We start from the raw sequence: 22,872 nt of genomic DNA, 5'->3' as shown, positions 1-22,872 counted from the left end.
ACAGTTGCAAATAAAATAAGATGTTTCACATCATACACTTTCTTGTCACCATGGAGATTAAGCCTCAGATTAAGATTGTTTCAGTAAAAGTCTTCTTTTCTTCTTAGTCAAAGTATCACATAAATCAAGCTCAATCTTTGTGAATGCCATCCCATAATTTTGAAACATATTGGCAAGTAGGCTCAGATACACCACAAAAAAAACAGAAGAAAATAAATGGCATGGAAGCACAAAGGATGTACCCTCAAGTTTAGAGTGAGATGTGTTGAAATTTTCCATTGTTGATTCTGTTTTACAATATTTTTTCCATGAGAAATCCATTGGAAGTTTGTTGTTAGATTGTTGGTATTAATATTGTAATTCCAACGAATCCTAATTTAAATATGATTATCCCAGTTCAAAATTTGAGTAACTAACCACCACTTACATTGGATATCAGTTATTGGAAAGATGTGCAGTTCCAGGGCTATTCATGTGACTTATAAATCTCAGCCTGTAAATGAAGGTGAAACTTCAGCATTTGGGAACAGGAGTAGGCTATTTCGCCCTTTGAGCCTCAAAAGGAGGTAACATCATCGCATGCTAACAGGCACTTGAATTCCAAACATGGTCAATGATCTCCATTCAAAAGATTTGAACTAAGCTCTACTCTCCACCAAAAATATTCATACATATACATAAATAGTATGTACTTCAAGATTACATCAAATGATTGCTATCACAGCATTCATAAAAAGAGAATATCAAAATCTTGTCATATTACACAGCAATATCAGCAAGTTCTCTCCATTGATATTTCTACTCTCCATAGAATGAAGATCTGGATGATCAATGATCAAAATCTTATATGAACAGAGAAAATAACAAACTGAACAGAGTCCAAGATCGATACATTTCAGCAATGTTCACTCTATATTGGGGAGACAAGACACCAACTCGCAGAACATTTCAGGGAAGATCTCTAGGACATACGCACCAAACAATTTCACCATCCTGTGACTGACCAGTTCAACTAACCCTCCACTTCATTAAGGGCATGCAAGTCCTGGGCCTCCTCCACCGCCAAATCCAAGCCACCTGACGACTGGAGAAAGAACGCCTCAACTTCTGCTTTGGGACTCTCCAACCACACAGCATCAACAACAACTTCACCAGTTTCCTCATCTCCCCTACCCCCACCTCATTCCAGGTCCAACCCTCCCATTTGGCACTGCCCTCTTAAACTGTTCTACCTGTTCATCTTCCTTCCCACCTATCTACTCCACCCTCCCCTCCAACCTATCATCATCACTCTGCATCTGCATCTAACTATCATCTTCCTGGCTACCTCACTCCCATCCCTCCCTATTTATCTCTCAGCCGCCTTTCCCCCACCCCCATTCCACCCACATTCTTGATGAAGGGCTTATGCCCAAAATGTCGATTCTCCTGTTCCTCAGATGCTGCTTGACCTGCTGTGTTTTTCCAACGCCACACTTTTTGAATCTGATCTCCAGCATCTGCAGTCCTCACTTTCTCTGGAAAAATAGATACACCAGGTTTAGTTTAATGATATTAACAATATCATTTTTGCAGGGTGACACCAGGAATATCCTGTAAAGACCACATTATTTTAGTTTTCTTTATTTTGAATTGTGGACATAAATGCGAAAAGGACTGTTTTAAAGCAAGGAATATGGAAGAACGCATTGAACTTTTAAATCCAATTTAGTTACTGAAACTTATTGAAAGTTGTATTTGTGCCATGCTTTGTTCGAGCAGAGGGAAAAGATGTTTGAGACTTAACAACATCATGGGTGTGTGTTCAGGGGCTAGATGTTATCAGCAATGACAACCCTGATCGGCTCCTGGGCAGGTGGACAGCTTATGTGTGACCAATATAGGGGTAAAAGGCATAGAGACCACACACAAACAGCATCTCTTCTTCCTTTTCGATAAGTAAAAGAACTGAACGTTGCTAGCTATTCTCTCCCATCATTCGCTATGAATGGTTACCTCTAACTGAGAGACTAAACAATTAGAGTACCAATGGCCCTGCATCCTCAGTAAATATCTGGAAGGACTTGGAAATACGAAGACTGAAGTTCAAAAAGATGTGGAAGGAAAGAAAGGACGATAGTAATGAATCCTGTGGATTGTTGCTATTCAATGTGCTTCACTATTTTTTTTTCTCCACTCATAATTTATATATATGTTTGTCTGTGACTGCCTGCATGTGTGTATTGGTTTGTGTTTACATTAGTAGAGTTAAGTTAATCAATATTTAGTTTGCCTGTGGTTAGAACCAATTTATAATAAATAATCTTTACATAAACTGGCCAGTGTATTCTGTTAACTTGAGTTTATCAGTTAGTTAAATTGTGAACTTTCAATAATTTAAATTGTATCTTTAACTTCTGTGACAATCCAGGGGAGAGGCAGAGCTGAAGTATCAGTGTACTTTCCTAGTGGATTGTGGCCAGTGTTGCCACTTAGTATTATTTTTCTTCTGCACAGACCTCAGAAATTCATGTGGGGAGGCAATGGCTTCTGGAGCTGCAAGACAATGCTGCAAATGGTATCAGTATACTGATTACCATGCACAGACTCTCAGAGCAAAAATATTGGCCATGACAGAAACCCAAGCATTCTAAATTTCTGTTAAAAAGTCTAAAAACTTATAATGTAGAGGTGCTGGTGTTGGACTGGGGTGGAAAAGGTCAGAAGTCCCATGACACCAGGTTATAGTCCAACAAGTTTATTTGAAATCACAAGCTCTTGGAGCACTGCCCCTTCATCAGGTAAAGTGAAGAGAAGCATTCAGGCACAGAATTTGTAATCAGAGAGGTCAAAATATCCGACAAATGGTGTAAGTGGAGTGTCAACAGGCTGAAAAGTAGATCTCTGCAGGTGATCAAGAGTGTCAGACATTGTGAGTAAACTGTCAACAGCTGAAGGGATGACTTGTAATCCAATTAGTTAAGGCAGAGTGATAACTACAAAACATTAAAAATAAGGTGGTGCTGGAGACAAACCAAATGACTGGAATAATATGATAGGTACAAAAGTCGCATGCTGAAGGTCTAACCAAAGTAACAAGTAATCCAAAACTGTGCAAACTAATTAAGGCAGAGGGATCATTACAAGTTATCAAGGTGATGGTGTCAAAACAGGACAGTGAGGAAGACTTTACAGATACAGAACAGCATGGTGGGATCACATGGAGCGCAACATGAACCCAAGATCATGGTTGAGGCCATCTTCATGGGTACGGAACTTAGCTGTAAGTTTATGTTTGGCGATTCTGCATTGTTGTGTATCTTGAAGTCGATCTTGGAGGACACTTACCTGAAGATTGGAGGCTGAATATCCTTGACCACAGAAGTGGTGCACGATAGATATGATGCATGGTGTCTATTCATCCGTTGCCGTAGTGTCTGCCTGGTCTTATATACTATGCGGTAAAAACAATAACTGCAGATGCTGGAAACCAGATTCTGGATCAGTGGTGCTGGAAGAGCACAGCAATTCAGGCAGCATCCAAATCGACGTTTCGGGCAAAAGCCCTTCATCAGGATATGCCTCAGGATATGAGGTAGACAACATCGGCCGAGTCAAATGAGTATCTGCCATGTACATGGTGTTTGGTGTTGTCAAAGTGTGATGATAGCATCCATGTTGACTATCTGGCAGGTCTTGCAGAGGTTGCTGTGGCAGGGATGCGTGGTGTTGTGGTCGCTGTTGTCCTAAAGGCTGGGTAGTTTGCTGCGAGAAATAGACTGTTTAAGGTTCAGCGGTTGTTTAAAAGTGAGAACTGTAGGTGTTGAGATATCCCTGGCAAGATGTTCGCCGTCATCGATGACATGTTGAAGGCTGCGAAGAACATAGCATTGTTTCTCTGCTCCAGGGACACTTATACCTATCATATAATTCCAGTCATTTGTTTTGTCTCCAGCACCACCTTATTTTTAATGTTTTGTTATTATCTCTCTGCCTTATTAATTGGATTATAGGTCATTCCTTCACCTGCTATTCAGTTGTGGATACTTTACTCATTGTCTGACACTCTTGATCGCCTGCAGAGACCTATTATTTGGCCTGTCAACACTCCACTTATACCATTTGTATGATGTTTTGATCTCTCTAATTATAAATTCTGTGCCTGACTGCTTCCCTCCACTTCACATAACAAACGGGCAGCACTCTGAAAGCTTGTGATTTAAAATAAATATATTGGACTATAACCCGGTGTCCTGAGACTTCTGACCTTGAAAAAAAAGACATTACAGCAAGTCCTTTAAACAGAAATCGTGTGCATTGTGCATCTATGTTAATTGACTTCATAGAACGCTAATGAATGAGGCATAAAAAGTTTATCATCATCATATAAAATAAAATATGCACTATAGTTTTGAATCACACCTTGGGTTGAGCTACTGCAAAAACAGGTGGCTGAACTGTGAAGTCAACATTTAATTTTCATTCCTAGTTTTTTTGCAAGTTATGTGGAAATAAATAGTGATAAATGAAAATATTTGAAAGAATAATCACACAAGAATTATAGGTCAAATCTACTGCAAATTACCGGCTAAGTCCAAGTTGTGTCAAACACTTTGGACGGGCTTGACACCAATAGGTCGAGTGACACATTTCAACTTTTCTTACCAAATTCTCCTAATTAACTGCCTACTGTACCTGTGGTATCTGTCAAGCCATATGTCCACTTCATCCTGCCACATACCATTTCCGGATCAACTCACCACTCAAGAGATATCCCGAATTGACCAGCTTCTTTGTGAACGTGAAAGCCCATTGCGCATCAGTACAAGCATTGTGGGCCTGAAGCTACCCTGCACAGTTGTTAAAATTTTACCCAGGCACAGCAGATGAAGGAGTCAGCACCCCTCTTTCCTATAGATTCCTGGAAGCCCTGCTGAACTTGGTAGTACAAAGGCAACGGTCAAAAGTGAGTGAACACTAAGACATAAAGAAAAAGAGCGCAGAGATGCAGCCTGGTACAGCCCACAAGCTGGGAGTCCTTGCAACAGCATTACACAGCTGGTGCAGATCAAAGTGAGCACTCAAATGCAGAAGAATTCTAATAGTGGACTGGAGATGTATCATAACGGTTCTTAGAGGCTGGCACACATCAGATGCCACTATCTGTGAACATGGGGTGTGTGGGACTGGTACAGTGGAGCATTCCGTGAGATGCTCCCGAATTCCAACATTGAGGTTGTTCAGAGCAAGCAGTGAGCTGAATCAAATAGGTGTTCATTCTGGTTTTCTTGTCAAGGATTCCCGACATCTAATTTATTCGCTGAGTTTGGTAGGATGGTAGGATGATTATCAATGAGGCAAGCTGTACCATTAACAAGATGTTTAATGAGCATTAATCCCTGTCAAACTAACACCTCACCACTGCCTAGCATGAATCTCACCATGCCATTTATGGAAAGCATAAATCATAGTGCGAGTTGCACCCGACATCAAGTTGGGCCTTGTCCCACTTGGAGCCCAATTCTGCCAGACATAGCCATGGCCCATTTCACTCTGATCCCTATAAGATTCTACCCATAATTCTTGGCTTTTGATTTCCTGGAAAAATATCTACCAGTATGTTATGTGAATGCATGCCATAGTAATGAACAATGAATAACAGGATTGGCAACATCATATCACGATGTTAATTACTAATCAACAAGAAGTTTTCCAAAAACAATTTTTTTGCCATATTTTTGTACTTGCTGTTTTTGTTAAGATTTTTCAGATGCATTTAGAGATGTTAAACAACCATGATTTTGAGATGCCGGTGTTGAACTGGGGTGTACAAAGTTAAAAATCACACCGCACCAGGTTATAGTCCAACAGGTTTAATTGGAAGCACACTAGCTTTCAGAGCGTCGCTCCTTCATCAGGTGGTAGTGGAGGGCTCAATCCTAACACACAGAATTTATAGCAAAAATTTACAGTGTGATGTAACTGAAATTATACATTGAAAAATTGATTGTATGTTAAGCCTTTCATCGGTTAGAATACCATGACAGTTTCACTTCTTTCATGTGTAAATCACAAAACCTTTTTTTTAAAAGGTTGCATTTTCAGGTTAGCTGTTAACAATGGTAATAGCTAGACAATATGTTGAAGGTGTTAGGCCCCTGTGTTCTCTGTCTATGCCACGATATTTAGATTGAGCCCTCCACTACCACCTGATGAAGGAGCGAAGCTCCGAAAGCTAGTGTGCTTCCAATTAAACCTGTTGGACTATAACCTGGTGTTGTATGATTTTTAACTTTAAACAACTATGACATCATAACATACACATAACATTATGACACTCAAGGTCATGTGTACTCAGCAGTGTACTGTTTAAAGTCTTGTTATTGGTTCTCCATTCCAACTTCTTCAGTCCTGAAATCTATTGCTCAGAAACACCAATTGGTCAGAAATGTGTTGAGTAGACCCAAGCAAATAAGTCTTGCTATCTCCCAATTCAGATCAGATCTACTCTCTCCATCCTGTTGCAGCTACAATAAGTTCATACTTTCGGCACTCAGACTCAGATGGTTGCCACATTGCCTATCAATTTAAGGGGTGACATGATTTCAATCATTCTCATAAACAGCAAGGTGATCAGCAGCAGAGAAGGATCCATTCAATTTTCCTGCATACATATAGTTGAGTGTCAAATAGGAGTCAAGTCACTTGGCTAACTATATGCAGCATCTCTTTGAACAAGGCACCCCAATTTCCATGTTCTCCTTTGCTAATGTTTTCACATCTAGTTGCAATACCATCACCTTCTCAGCAGACTTCTCCAGCATACCCCTGGTTAATTCTTCAGATTTTGCTCAGTCTGTCTTCACCAAAATATCCAGCCCAGAAAACATTAAGTAGGAGTCCACCTATGTTGTGCTTGTCTCTAAAACAGGAAATACAAATACACTCAGAACAATGGCTTGCAAAACTCTCAAGAGAAGGCTCTCAAGAGGAGGACAACAGCTGTCATTTCCAATTAATCAGTTAATCATTCAGACAATTCCACATCTAATCAAACTGCACAAACTGTTTCACAATACGCCTTGCGGAATGTTCAATTATCAACAATGCAAAAGCCAACTAAGGTGATCATGAGGGTACCAAGCTCAGTACCATCTGGGCAGATAGACTGGCAAATACCACAGGCACAGGACATCCAGATTCTTTCAAATGTATAACTCCAGAAAGCCCAGTAACTGATTGTGACTCCACTACCTCGAAGTAACTTTGGTGAAACTGCTATCATCCAAATTACCAATTACTCTTACTAGCATTGCCAGTAATTTAAGCCTTAGCCAACTTGCATGGCCTGATTCTCTGTTGGCATCAGCATCATTTTATTACAATATTTTAGGAGTAGAAACACAGAAGACACAATTGGAGAAGCAAAACAATTAGAGCCGTACAGCACGGAACAGACTCTTTGGTCCAACTCATTCGCGCCAAGCGATATCCCAATCTGATCTAGTCACATCTGCCATCGTTTGGCCCATATCCTTGTCAACCCTTCCTATTCATATACCCATCTAAATGCCTTTTAAATGTTATAATTGTATCTTCCTCCACTACCTTCTCTGGTAGTTTGTTCTATACATGCACCATCCTCTGCATGGAAATTTTACCACTCAGGTCCTTTTTAAAATCTTTCTCCTCTCACCTTAAAACCTATGTCCTCTAGTTTTAGACACCCTCACCTTCAAAAAAGACCTTGGCTATTCACTCTATCCATGGCGTTCATGATTTTATAAGCCTCTAGAAGGTGACCCCTCAGTCTCCAATACTCCAGGGAAAAAAGCTCCAGTTTATTCAGCCTTTGCCTATAACTCAATATCTCCAGACCGGACAATACGCTTGTAAATGTTTTCTGCACCCTCTCCTTCCGATAGAAGGGCCATCAGAAGTGTATACAGTACTCCATAAGTGGCCTCACCAATGTCCTGTAGATCCAGAACAGGACATCCCAATTCCTGTACTCAACGCAAGCCTGCCAAATGCCTTCTTCACCATCCTATCTACCTGCAACTCCACTTTCAAAAAACTGTGCACATGTACCCCTAGGTCTCAACAAACCTCCCAAGGACGCTAACATTAACAGTATAGGTCATGCCCTGCTTGCCTTGTCAAAACACAGCACTTCACATTTATCTAAATTAAATTCCATCTGTCTTTTCTTGGTCTACTGGCCCATCTGATCAAAGTTCCATTGTATTCTAAGATAATCTTCTTCACTGTCCACTACAGTACCTATTTTGGAGTCATCTGCAAACTTAATAACCATATATCCTTTATTCACATTCAAATCATTTATATAAACAGACAAACGCAGTGGACCAGCTCTGATCCTTCTGGCACATCACTGGTCACAGGCCTCCAGTCCAAAAAACAACCTCCACTACCACCCTCTGTTTCCTACCTTCAAGTCCATTTGGTATCCAATTGCCTAGCTCCCCCGGATCCACAGGATCGAAACTTACTAATCAGTCTACTATGCAGAACCTTTTTTTTTTAGATTATTTACAGTGTGGAAACAGGCCCTTCGGCCCAACAAGTCCACACCGACCCTCCGAAGAGTAACCCACCCAGACCCATTCCCCTACATTTACCCCTTACCTAACACTACGGGCAATTTAGCATGGCTAATTCACCTAACCTGCACATTTTTGGACTGTGGGAGGAAACCGGAGCACCCGGAGGAAACCCACGCAGACACGGGGAGAATGTGCAAACTCCACACAGACAGTTACCTGAGGCGGGAATTACCAGGTCTCTAGTGCTGTGAGGCAAACCTTGATGAATGCTTTGTTGAAGTCCAAACATACAGCTTTGCCTACAATAATCTCCTTTGTCACTTCTTCGAAAAACTCAAATCAAGTTTGTGAGACATGATTTCCCACACACCAAGCCATGCTGGCTATTCCTAATCTGTGGAGAAAGTGAGGACTGCAGATACTGGAGATCAGAGTCAAGAGTGTCGTGCTGGAAAAGCACAGCAGGTCAGGCAGCATCCGAGGAACAGGAGAATTGATGTTTCAGGCATAAGCCCTTCATCAGGAATGATGCTTATGGACTGGAGGTCTGAGAGATAAATGGGAGGGGGGGGGGGTGAGGTTGGGGGTAAGGTAGCTGAGAATGCAATAGGTGGACGAGTTGAGGGAGGAGGTGATAGGCCAGGGAGGAAGGTGGAGCGGATAGATAGGAAAGGTGATGGACAGGTCAGAAGGGCAGTGGCGGGTGAGGCTTGGGACTGGGATAATGTGGGGGGAGCAGAAATGAGGAGACTGTTGAAATCCACATTGATCTCTGTGGTTGCAGTATCCCAAGGCGGAATATGAGGCATTCTTCCTCCAGGCATCGGGTGGTAAAGTTTTGGCGATGGAGGAGTCCCATGACTTGCATGTCCCTGACGGAGTAGGAGAGGAGTTGAAGTGTTCAACCATGGGGCAGTGGGGTTGGTTGGTGCGGGTGCCTAGAGATGTTCTCTGAAATGATCCGCAAGTAGGCGTCCTGTCTCCCCGGCGTAGAGGAGACCACATTGGGTGCAATGGATACAGTAGATGACATTGGTGGAGCTCCAAGTAAATTTCTGACAGATGTGGAAGGATCCTTTAGAGCCTTGGACGGAGGTGAAGGGAGTGGTGCGCGTGCAGGTTTTGCACTTCCTGCAGTGGCAGGCAAGGGTGCTGGGAGTGAGATGTGGGCAGGTGGGGGGGGGCATGGACCTGACGAGGGAGTCGCGGAGGGAATGGTCTCTCCTGAATGCTGATAGGGGTGGGGAGGGAAATATGTCTCTGATGGTGGGGTCCGTTTGCAGGTGACATAAGTAATGGAGGATTATGTGATGTATGATGGCAGAAGTGGTAGAGGATGATCTGATGTATGTGTGGCGGAAGATGATGGTGGCGGAAGTGCGGAGGATGATGCTGGAGGAAGTTTCAAATGCATGTAAATCTGTCCTTCAGAATCCCTTCCAACAACTTAGCCACCACTGATGCACAGCTAAGTCGTCTATAGCTCCCTGGCTTTTCCTCAGTCTTTCTTAAATAATGGCATTAAACAACCTGCTGGCACATCAACTGTGACAATCAATGATACAAATATCTCAGCAAGGGGTCCAGAAATCTCCTCCCTCGCATCCCACAAAGTTCTGGGAAATACTTAGCAGGTCCCAGGCATTTGTAGACCTTAATGCATTTAAAGACCTTCTGCACCTCCTCTTCTGTAATACGAACTCTTTTCAAGACATCTCACTATTCTTGGTGCATTTCATTGCTTTGTGTTTCAGGTATATACTTACGTCTACCGTGTTTTCTGGTTTACACACTTCTGGTTTAACATTCCAAAATCCAGAAAAGACCTGGTCCCAAGCATTCTAGACTATAGAAGCTAGAATTACTTTTAATCTGCTAAAACAGTTAAGAAAGGATTATGAAATGACAATATCACTTACCTGGTTAATTTTTCTCAACTGCTGGTGGCCCATCAACTGCTTGCGGCCCATCAACTGCTTGCAAGCCAATGCCATGTCTATCTGCCCTATCATCATACAAGCAGCTTCCAGCAAAACTATAAACGGGAGATTTTCTCTTTGAGTTCATGTACTCTAAATGCCATGCAAACAACACGCATCATAATCAACAAATAAAGGTTTAATATACCTTGAACGTTTGGAGGAACCAAAATCATAACAGAAAATACTAATAACACATATGAAGCAGAACACGGTTATTCTGGAAGTTTTAAACTAATTTAGCCTGGGGATAGGAACCTAATTTGTAGTTCCAGTGTCCAGGAGGTTGAGAGTAGTGAGGGAAGAAATATGGTTTCAAGGTCGCAAGAGTTCACCGGCAAGCATGAAGGTATTTTGAAGTGCGTCTACTTCAACACCAGAAGCATCCGGAATAAGGTGGGTGAACTTGCAGCTTGGGTTGGTACCTGGGACTTCGATGTCGTGGCCATTTAGGGGACATGGATAAAGCAGGGACAGGAATGGTTCTTGCAGGTTCCGGGATTTAGATGTTTCAGTAAGAACAGAGAAGGTGGTAAAAGAGGGAGAGGTGTGGCATTGTTAGTTAAGGACAATGTTACAGTCGCAGAAAGGACATTTGAGGACTCATCTACTGAGGTAGTAGAGGCTGAGGTTAGAAACAGGAAAGGAGAGGGCACCCTGTTGGGAGTTTTCTAAAAGCCTCCAAATAGTTCAAGAGATGTAGAGGAAGGGATAGCAAAGATAATTCTGAATAGAAGTGAAAGTAACAGGGTAGTTGTTATGGGGGACTTTAACTTTCCAAATATTGGCTGGATATACTATAGTTCAAGTACTTTAGATAGGTTAGTTTTTGTCAAATGTGTGCAGGATGGTTTCCTGACACAGTATGTACACAAGCCAACAAGGAACGTGGCCACATTGTATTTGGTACTGGGTAATGAACCTGACCAGGTGTTAGATTTGGAGGTAGGTGAGCATTTTGGAGGTAGTGACCATAATTTAGTTATGTTTATTTTAGCGATGGAAAGTGATAGGTATATAACACAGGGTAAGAGTTATTGCTGGGGGAAAGGCAATTATGATGCGATTAGACAAGATTTAGGGTGCAGAGGATGGGGAAGAAAACTGCAGGGATGGGCAAAATTGAGATGTGGAGCTTATTCATGAAACATCTACTGCATATCCTTGATAGGTATGTACCTGTCAGACAGGGAGGAAGGGGTTGAGAATGGGAGCCGTGGTTTACTAAACAAGTTGGATCTCTTGTCAAGAGGAAGAAGGCTTATGTTAGGATGATATGTTAGGTGAAGGCTCAGTTAGGGCACTTGAGAATTACAAGTTAGCCAGGAAAGTCCTAAAAAGAGAGAGCTAAGAAGAGCCAGGAGGTGACATTGGAAGTCGTTGGCAGGTAGGATCAAGGAAAACTGCAAAGTTTTTTTTAAGTATATCAAGAATAAAAGAATGACGAGAGAAAAGTTAGGGCCAATCAAGGATAGTAGTGGGAAGTTGTGCATGGAGTCTGAGGAGTTACGGACATGAATATTTTCCGGCAGTATTCAAACTGGAAAAAGACAATGTTGTCGGAGAGAATACTGAGATACAGGCTACTAAACTATGCAGGATTGGGTTCACAAGTAGGAGGTGTGAGCAATTCAGGAAAGTGTGAAAACAGATAAGACCCCTGGGCTGGTTGGGAGTTATCCTAGGATTCTCTGGGAAGCCAGGGAAGAGATTGCAGAGCCTTTGGCTTTGATCTTTCTGTCATCATTGTCTACAGAAATAATGTCTCAAGACTGTAGGACAGCAAATGTGTCCCCTTATTCAAGAACGGGAGTAGAGACAACCCTGATAATTATAGACCAGTGAACCTTACTTAGGTTGTGGGTAAAGTGTTAAAAAAGGTTATAAGAGATAGGTTTTATAATTATCCAGAGAGAATAGGTTGATTAGGGATAGTCAACATAGTTTTGTGAAGGGTAGGTCGTACTTCACAAACCTTATTGAGTTCTTTGAGATAGTGACCAAACGGGTGGATGAGGGTAAAGCTGTTGATGAGGTGTATATGGATTTCAGTAAGGCGTTTTGATAAGGTTCTCCATGGTCGATTATTACGCAAAATACAAAGGCATGGAATTGAGGATGATTTAACAGTTTGGATCAGAAATTAGCTAACTGAAAGAAGACAGAGGGTTGTGGTTGATGGGAAATGTTCATCCTGGAGATCAGTTATTCGTGGAGTACCGCAAGGATCTGTTTTGGGGCCACTGCTGTTTGTCATTTTTATAAATGAACTAGAGGAGGGCACAGATGGATGGGTTAGTACATTTGCAGATGACACTAAGGTCAGTGAAGTTGTGGACTGTGCTGAAGGATGTTGCAGGTTTCAGATGGACATCAATAAGATGCAGAGCTGGGCAAATGAAGTTTAATGTAGAAAAGTGTGAGGTGATTCACTTTGGAATAAACAACAGGAATAAAGAGTACTGGGCTGATCGTAAGATTCTTGGTAGTGCAGATGAGCAGAGAGAGCTCGGTGTCCATGAAAGTAGATCCCTGAAAGTTGCCACCCAGGTTGATAGTGTTGTTAAGAAGGCATACGGTGTGTTTGCTTTTATTGGTAGAGGGACTGAGTTTCGGAGTCATGAGGTCACGTTGCAGCTGTACAAAACTCTGGCGCGGTCGCACTTGGGATTACATACAGTTTTGGTCACCACATTATGAGAAGGATGTAAAGGCTTTGGAAAGGCGATGTACTGGGATGCTGCCTGATAGAGAGAGAAGGTCTTATGAGGAAAGGTTGAGGGACCTGAGGCTGTTTTCATTAGAGAGAAGGTGGTTGAGAGGTGACTTAATTGAGACATATAAGATAATCAGAAATTTAGATAGGGTGGACAGTGAGAGCCTTTTTCCTCAGATGGTAATGGCTAGCACAAGAGGATATAGCTTTAATTTGAGGGGTGATAGATATAGGACAGATGTCAGAGGTAGTTTCCATACTGAGAGAGAGTAGTAGGGGCATGGAACGCACTGCTTGCAACAGTAGTAGACCTGCCAACTTTAAGGGCATTCAGATGTTCATTGGATAAACATATGGATGAAAATGGAATAGTGCAGGATAGATGGGCTTCAGATTGCACCGACCTGTGGAACCAACATCAAGGGTCAAAGGGCCTGCAGTGTTCTATGTTCTAATTGGTGTCATGCAAAATAAAAATCGCAAGAACTGCGGACGCTGTAAATCAGAAACAAAAACAGAAGTTGCTGGAAAAGCTCAGCAGGTCTGGCAGGATCTGTAAAGAGAAATCAAAGTTCTGAAGAAGGATCGATTATTTGTGATTTCTCTTCACAGATGCTGCCAGACCTGCTGAGCTTTTCCAGCAACTTCTGTTTTTGTTGGTGTCATTCAATCTGGATTTATACCCGGAGCAGAAATAAATGAGGCAATATTTAACACAAGAATAGCCTTTGGTTAATAAAAGAGGTGCAAGTGTGGGCGGCACGGTGGCACAGTGGTTAGCACTGCTGCCTCAAAGTGCCAGAGACCTGGGTTCAATTCCCGCCTCAGGCGACTGACTGTGTGGAGTTTGCACATTCTCCCCGTGTCTGCGTGGGTTTCCTCCGGGTGCTCCAGTTTCCTCCCACAATCCAAAGATTGGGTGAATTGGCTATGCTAAATTGCCTGTAGTGTTAGGTAAGGGGTAAATGTAGAGGTATGGGTGGGTTGCGCTTCGGCGGGGCGGTGTGGACTTGTTGGGCCGAAGGGCCTGTTTCCACACTGTAAGTAATCTAATCTAATCTAATCCAAGTAATATAATCTAATCTAATCTAAAAAAAAACTTACATATCTGCTTCACAAACTTTACAAAGTTTTCTATCATGTTTATCACCAGAAATTAATAAACGTGTTACTGGAACCTATATTGGGACCAATTAGTGAGCATCAGACAAGATGATAAGTTTCAAGCGGAAAGAGGATTAGGATAAGGTAATACATGGTGAATGTAGGACCTTGGCAAACACTGAGAATTAGAGGGACCATGGTGTACATGTGCACCAGTCCTTTATAGGTATCAGGACAGGGAGGTAAAGTGGTTAAGATGACAGATGGAAAGTTGCCTTTATTTGTTGAAGCATAGAGGAAGGAGATGATTTTGAAATTGCATAAAATAAGATATTGGTTCAGCCACAGCTGGAGTATTATTTGGATTCCAGAACTGCACAAATAGAAGCAGATATAATGCATGGAGAGTGTGCACAGGATATATACCGAAATGTTGCCTGAGCTGAACAAGTTCATTTAAGAAGAGAGATCAGATACTCTGATTGCTTTCCTTAGAGCACAGGAGACTGAAAGGAAACATGATTCAGATGAATAAAATGAGAGACATTGACAGGGTACACAGGAATACATTTTTTCCCTTTATGAAGGGCACAGGTTTAAAGTTAAGGGCAAGTAGTTTACAGGGGCTGTGAGGAAATTGTTTTTCACCCAGAGAATGGTAGGAATCCAGAATTCACTGCCGACAAGGATGGCTGAGTCAGAAACCCTCATAATATTGAAGAAGTATTCAGGTGTGTGCTTGCGATGTCAAAACATGCTGGAAAATGAGATTAGAATAGTTAAAGGTTATTGTTGACGACAGAAGACTCAATTAGCCAAAGGGCCTTTTTTTCCCATAGTGTAGGCCTCTATGATTCTAAGACATAGCTGTATATTGTTGGCAGAAGTATTTAATCAGTACACAACAAATATTCAGAAAACTGAATAGGGACAAAAATTGGAGGCAAGATGCAATTTCCAAAATGCTGAGGATACAGTTCCACTTGCAGGATCAGGTGTGGCCCTTTGTCCTTTAAGGTAAAAACAATGACTGCAGACGCTCGAAACGAGATTCTAGATTAGTGGTGCTGGAAAAGCACAGCAGTTCAGGCAGCATCCGAAGAGCAGGAAAATCGACGTTTCGGGCAAAAGCCCTTCATCAGAAATTCAGGCAGAGTGCCTGAAGGGTGGAGAGATAAATGAGAAGAGGGTGGGGGTGGGGAGAAAGTAGCATAGAGTACAATATGTGAGTGGGGGTGGGGATGAAGGTGATAGGTCAGGGAGGAGGGTGGGGGAAGGTAGCAAAGAGTACAAGGGTGGATGGGGGTGGGATGAAGGTGATAGGTCAGAGAGGAGGGTAAAGAAGATAGGCAGGTAGGACAAGTCCTCATGGGGACAATGCTGAGCTGGAAGTTTGGAACTGGGGTGAGGTGGAGGAAGGGGAAATGAGGAAACTGTTGAAGTCCACACTGATGCCCTGGAGTTGAAGTGTTCCGAGGCGGAAGATGAGGCGTTCTTCCTCCGCGGCGGGTGGTGAGGGAGCGGCGGTGAAGGAGGCCCAGGACCTCCATGTCCTCAGCAGAGTGGGAGGGGGAGTTGAAATGTTGGGCCACAGGGCAGTGTGGTTGATTAGTGTAGGTGTCCCAGAGGAGGACATGGAGGTCCTGGGCCTCCTTCACCGCCACTCCCTCACCACCCGACGCCTGGAGGAAGAACGCCTCATCTTCCTCCACGGAACACTTCAACCCCAGGGCATCAATGTGGACTTCAACAGTTTCCGCAATTCCCCTTCCCCCACCTCACCCCAGTTCCAAACTTCCAGCTCAGCACTGTCCCAATGAGGACTTGTCCTACCTGCCTATCTTCTTTTCCACCTATCCACTCCACCCTCCTCTCTGACCCATTACCTTCATCCCCACCTCCACTCACCTATTGTACTCTATGCTACTTTCTCCCCACCCCCACCCTCCTCTCATTTATCTGTCCATCCTTCAGGCACTCTGCTTGTATTCCTGATGAAGGACTTTTGCCTGAAACGTCTATTTTTCTGCTCCTCGGATACTGCCCGAACTGCTGTGCTTTTCCAGCACCACTAATCCAGGACCTTTGTCATTTAAGTAAGATCTAGAAGTTCAGAGCGTAAACAGCAAAAAGTTATATGCAATGATACAAGCAATTAGAGGAAACTAGTGTGAATATTGAAGTGAGTGGTTTTATACTGGAACAAATAGATACAATGAACTAAGAATAGTACAGCACAGAAACAAGCCTTTCAGCCCACCAATCCTGTGCTGACACATGATGCCTTTCTAAAGAAAAACTTTTTGCCTCCATGTAGTCTAAATCCCTCTATTCCCTGCTTATTCATTTATCTGTTAAGATACCTCTTAAACATTGCTATTGCATCACCACCTCTGTCAGCGCATTCCATGCAGTCACCACCTCTCACATTTCCTTTAAACTTTCCCCCCTTTCACCTTAAACCAATGTCCTTTAGGAATTGAAATTTTTACCCTGAGAAAAAAAAAGACTCCGACAACTTGTTTCATCCACGCCGCTCAATTTTATAAACTTCTATCGGGTCGCACCTTAGGCTTCAATGCTCACATGAAAACAAACCAGGCTTATCCAATACCCTAGTAAACCTTCTCTCTACTGTCTCCACATCCTTCTGGTTGTGTGGCAACCAGAACTGTATGTTACAAATGTGGTCTAAGTAAAGTTCTACATAGCTATAACATGACTTGCCAATTTTCATATTCTTCACCCTGACTGACAAAGGCAAGCATGCTATAAGCCATTTTGATCACATTATCCACCTCTGTTGTCATTTTCAGGAAACTGCAGGACTGCACGCCTAAATCTCTTTGTACGTAATGCTTCAGAGGGTTCTGCTATTTAATATATACTCGCCTCTTGCATTACATCTTCCAAAATGCATCACCTCACATTTGTACAGAATAAATTCTATCTAACATTACTTCTCCCAAGTCTCCAGCCTATCCATATCATGCTTGTATTGTCTCACAACACCCTTTCAGAGCTTCTACATCCTTCCTATAATGTGGTGACCAGAACTGCACGCAATACTCCGAGTGCAACCACATCAGAGTTTTGTACAGCTGCAACATGACCTCATAGCTCCGAAACTCAATCCCTCCACCAATAAAAGCTAACACACCATATGCCTTCTTAACAACCCCATCAACCGAGGTGGCAACTTTCAGGGATCTATTTTCATGGACATCGAGGTCTCTCTGCTCAATTACACTGCCAAGAATGTCACCATTAGCCCAGTACTCTTTATTCCTGTTGCTCCTTCCAAAGTGAATCACCTCACACTTTTCTGCATTAAACTCAATTTGCCACCTCTCAGCCCAGCTCTGCAGCTTATCTATGTCCCTCTGTAACCTGCAGCATCCTTCGGCACAGTCCACAACTCCACTGACTTTAGTGTCATCCACAAATTTACTAACCCATTCTTCTATGCCCTCACCTAAGTCATTTATGAAAATGACAAACTGCAGTGGCCCCAAAACAGATCCTTGTGGTCCACCACTAATAACTGAACTCCAGGATGAACATTTCCTTTCCACCACCACCCTCTGTCTTCTTTCAGCTAGCTAATTTCTGATCCAAACTGTTAAATCACCGTCAATCCCATGCCTCCCTATTTTGTGCAATAGCCTATCATGGGGAGCTTTATTAAATGCCTTACTGAAATCCATATACACCACATCAACTGCTTTACCCTCATCCACCGGTTTGGTCACCTTCTCAAAGAACTCAATAAGGCATGTGAGGTATGACCTACCTTTCACAAAATTATTTATTGATTATCCCAAATCAATTTATTCTTTTCCAGACGATTATAAATCCTATCACTTATAACCTTTTCCAACATTTACCCACAACTGAAGTAAGGTTCATATCTATAGTTGAGGAGAAAGTGAGGACTGTAGATGCTGGAGATCAGAGCTGAAAATGTGTTGCTGGAAAAGCGCAGCTGGTCAAGCAGCATCCAAGGAACAGGAGAATCGACGTTTTGGGCATAAGCCCTGAAGTTCCTGAAGACGGGCTTATGCCTGAAATGTCGATTCTCCTGTTCCTTGGATGCTGCCTGACCTGCTGCGCTTTTCCAGCAACACATTTTCAGCTCATATCTATAGTTATCAGGGTTGTTTCTACTCCCGTTCTTGAACATAGGGACAACATTTGCTAATCTCCAGTTTTCTAGTACTATTCCTGTAGACATTGACAACATAAAGATCAAAGCAAAGGTCTCTGCAATCTCCTCCCTGACTTCCCAGAGAATCCTAGGATAAATCCCAACTGGCCCAGGAGACTTATCTATTTTCATACTTTCCAGAATTGCTAACTTCTTCTCCTTATGAACCTCAATCCCATCTGTCTTTCAGTATTCACCTCAGCAACATTATTTTTCATCGGTATTCACACTGGAAAAAGACATTCATTTAGCACTTCTCCAATCACCTTAAACTCCACGCACAACTTCCCACCACTGTCTTTGATTGGCCCTAGTCTTAGTCTAGTCCTTTATTCCTGATATACCTATGAAAAGCCTCAGGGTTTTCTTTGATCCCATCTGCCAACAACTTCTCATGCCTCCTGGCTCTTCTTTGTTTTCTCGTTAGGTCTTTCCTGGCTAACTTGTAACTCTCAAGCACCCTGACTAAGCCTTCACATGTCATCCTAATATAAGCCTTCTTCTTCTGCTTGACGTAAGATTCAACTTCCTTTGTAAACCATGGCTCCCTCACTCGACCACTTCCTCCCTGCCTGACAGGTACAGACTTATTCAAGAAACATCTACTGCATGTCCTTGATAAGTTCCACATTTCAATTGTGTCCGTTCCCTGCAGTTTCCTTCCCCGCCCTAAATTTTGCCTAATCGCATCGTAACTGCCTTTCCCCCAGTTATAACTCTTGCCCTGTGGTATATACCTATCCCCTTCCATAGCTAAATAAACATAACCAAATTGTGGTCACTATCACCAAAGTGCTCACCTACCTCCAAATCTCACACCTGGACAGTTCATTACCCAGTACCAAACCGAATGTGGCCTTGCTCTTTGTTGGCCTGTCTATATACTGAGTCAGGAAACTCTCCTGCACACATTGGACAAAAACAGGGCTCCTAGTATGGATGCTTGTGGAACATCACTAGTCACGATTTCCAGTTGGAAAAAAATCCCTTCCACCACTACACTCTGACCAAGCCAGTTCTGCATCCATCTCACAAGCTCACTGGTGGATCCCATGTGACTGTATCTTCTATATCAGCCTGCCATGAGATCTTGTCAAAGATAAGGAATATGTCCACCACCCTGCCCTCAATCACCTTTGTCACTTTCTCAAAAAAACTGAATCAAGTTTGGGAGACAGAACACCTCGCACACAAAATCATGCTGCCTATCGCTAATATGTGTCTATTTAGGTCAAATGAAAACAGAAGATGGCAATTGTGATGCCAAATTTGGAAGGAGAATACAGATAGCCACAAGTAGTCTTGTGAAAATGAAGGATATGTTAACAAGAAAAATCAAGATCGTAACAAAAGTAAAAACTCATAAGATCTTACTTTCCTATATGCTTCAGAAATGTGGACCATAAGTAAAGATCAATGGAAAAAATTAGAAATGTGAATGCTAAGATTTATGATAAAAATTCCAACATGGTATAAACATGTATTTGAAATTACAAAGCAAAGAAAAAATTATGAATAGTGACATCCAAATAAATGGAAAGGCTACAGAGATCTTTTCTATAGATCAAATTGGAGGGGAGTGGAAAGAGGGGTTGACCTATATGTAATAGGATTACAGGTATCACAATGTACTTGCATGCAATCTATATCAGATGTGCAATAATGGCACAAGAGGACCATGGCACACCTTACAACGGATCTCCTGGCAGTATGAGGCACTAGCCACAGTAGGAAACAAACAAATTTTTTATCCCGTATAATTGTATTCAATGTTGACTTTTTAAATCTCAAATCTAATAATACTCATTTTCCTTATCCAAGAATTTATAAAGCTGCGTTTATTTTTAATTGCAATGTTTAGTAAAATGTTACGTTGATCAAATAGTGTTGGAACTGAAGACCATTTAATCTCAGTGTCAAATGTCCATATCAAATAAAGCTCCTTCTACTCTGCTGCATTATCAGGAGAATCCATTTGACTGAAGCTGTACGTGTTTCCACTTCCAACACTAGTCATCCCAGCACTATCCACATGAGAGTGCTAAATAGTTATGTGTTGCAGGCTCAGGAGTCACATTCAACCAGGTAGGGCGGCTAACATTCTTCACATACCTGTACTTCATTACAATTTCAGAACAGTTTCCATATTAACTACTGACTTTTCCAGCAATTTGACTCTAAGCTATACAGAGAATCAAATGTGAATGATAAATGAAATGCTATTATTCAAATAAGGTGCCACATACATAATCAGAACCTAGCTTTGTCATTAAGAAATTCAAACTTTAAAGAATACTACCAAATTACTTAGTTATTTGTACATTATTCAGTTTAAATAGGTAATCAAAAGTACTGGACTCTACATTATAATCTAAGTAAAATAAATTGGGAGATCCAAACGTTTTTAACATGAGCATTCTTGTTCACACAAAATGGAGTAAACTATCTGTTCCACTGCATTGATGCTGAGACATGACTGTTCCAAAGTCAGTTCTCCAGCTGAAGTTTATTTTAACAATGTAAAACACAACGCCACTTACGATGTTGAAAATCAACAGCTTATTGATACACAGCTGAACGACTCAATCACCCTGTATTTTTAAAATAGTTTGATTACTTCAGTGCTGTTACAAACAGGTTTACCGTAGTATTTGAACAATTATTTTTTAACTGTTATAATCATCTGTTCTGAAACTGATCTTAGTCCCAGACTAAGTTCATTATAGTTAGAATACAATGGGGGCAATTAATCAAGGCTGTGTATGTATGTTATATATGTACATTGAAATATTGGATAAGGAATTAAATTGCGAAACGTGCATTTTTCAACGTCAGAACAAAGCGGATAATTTTTAAATAAATATCATTTCTCTTTATGGAGTGCTATTCATTTTATTTAATAATATTAACATTCTGGCGTAACATGTGGAGATATTCTGAATTTATCACAAATTAAGCCAATTTATATATTGAAACTGGGCAACAGAACAAGAATTAAAGCATTACAACAGAGTACCCATCGCACTCTGAGTTAAACGATTTAACAATGGACTGATTGCCAAACTCTTTTCCAAAAAGGCTACGAAAAGCTATTACAGATCATTTTACCAATGCAAAACATTACAGCATCCACAATTAACAAATCGAAACAAGCAACATTACACACCAGAATCATTTCTCTTGTCCGCCATTTTAATCCCAGAATTCCTAGATTTATCCACCCCCGACGCTGCATTGGTTACCGTGGTTACAGTGAGGTGGGTGTGGGGGGGAAGAGACGATTTGGTGGCCGCGTGCCCCAAAGCACATAGAACAGGTGGCCGTTAAATAAAAACACCTGCGACTCTTTCTCGTGCCTGTACCCCTAATTACGGTCGCTCGATCTCAGCGACTTGTTCAGGTGCGAGCTAGCCTCAACACTTTGTCAAGTCGGCAGCAGCTCCTGCGACTTTAAACATTGGTTATTGAGAATCAGTGTTCTGAAGGAAAAAAGTGATGGCATATTTCAACTGTTAGATTTTTTTTCACGTAGCTGTATGTAAGGATCATAAAGTAGAATCAAAAGTGAGTGGTCTTGGGGAGGTTTCGTGCATTTCCCACTGCGACACTGTTGCAAATGGCATTGCCGTTTGAGTGATTGACAGCTGATATGGGGTCTCGTGGCGGGTTTTTGTTACAATCGTTAACGCTTGAGTAGTTTCGCATGCATGTATGCCAGGATAGGGGAGGATGCGTTTAAAAACTCAGGTATTTTACAGCTACATATCTCTAGATGTTGATAGTTTCAAATTTCATGTTAAAACAAGATGGATCTAGCTTGTGAGATTACTTGTGCCAATTCCAAATTTGAAGCAAAGTTGTTTAAGCCTCAAAGATCCAAAATCAAAGGGCTATGGATATCTAGATCATTTGAAACGGTGGGCTTCGGGGGCGGGTGCAAAAATTGGCATATTTGCGGAAAAATGGATCACTATTTAGTATTAAAGCAGTGATTGAGACTTGTAAGCAAACATATTGAAATTGACCTTTTGCTCTATTTAACTCAACTACACCTGTAAACAAGTCGTTTGCAGTATTTAGTTTCAATATTTAATAGATTACAATCTAAAGTAATTTACAAGTCAAATCTACAGCTTTTGAGATGGCATGAAGGCCTTAATTTTATGTTGTGTTAAATATTTTGAATGTTCGAATGAGCAAGAGAATTTGGAAAATAAATACTTTTCTGAATGAATGTTGTATTGAATTCTGCTAGTTCCTATTATCACACAACTTTGTTTATGAAATTGTTTCAAACACATTTGCACCCAGGGTTATTAT

The 22,872-nt window shown here is 41.7% G+C and overlaps 1 protein-coding gene across 1 annotated transcript in view; it reads right to left on the bottom strand.

Moving 5' to 3' along the window:
* agbl4 (AGBL carboxypeptidase 4) overlaps positions 1-21,913 on the bottom strand; it is an 854,548-nt gene extending 832,635 nt beyond the window's left edge. Inside the window, exon 1 of the mRNA XM_043699224.2 lies at positions 21,719-21,913. Coding sequence (XP_043555159.1) covers positions 21,719-21,743 — 25 coding nt within the window. The 5' untranslated portion in view covers positions 21,744-21,913. The remainder of the gene's footprint in view (positions 1-21,718) is intronic.
* Between the last annotated feature and the right edge of the window lie 959 nt (positions 21,914-22,872).

Source organism: Chiloscyllium plagiosum, unplaced genomic scaffold (assembly GCF_037043375.1).
Source record: "Chiloscyllium plagiosum isolate Xiang-an unplaced genomic scaffold, Cpla_swu_hap1 HiC_scaffold_9, whole genome shotgun sequence".
Taxonomy (NCBI): domain Eukaryota; kingdom Metazoa; phylum Chordata; class Chondrichthyes; order Orectolobiformes; family Hemiscylliidae; genus Chiloscyllium; species Chiloscyllium plagiosum.
Note: the sequence above shows the minus strand (reverse complement) of the source record. Positions and strands in the feature narration are given on the sequence as shown.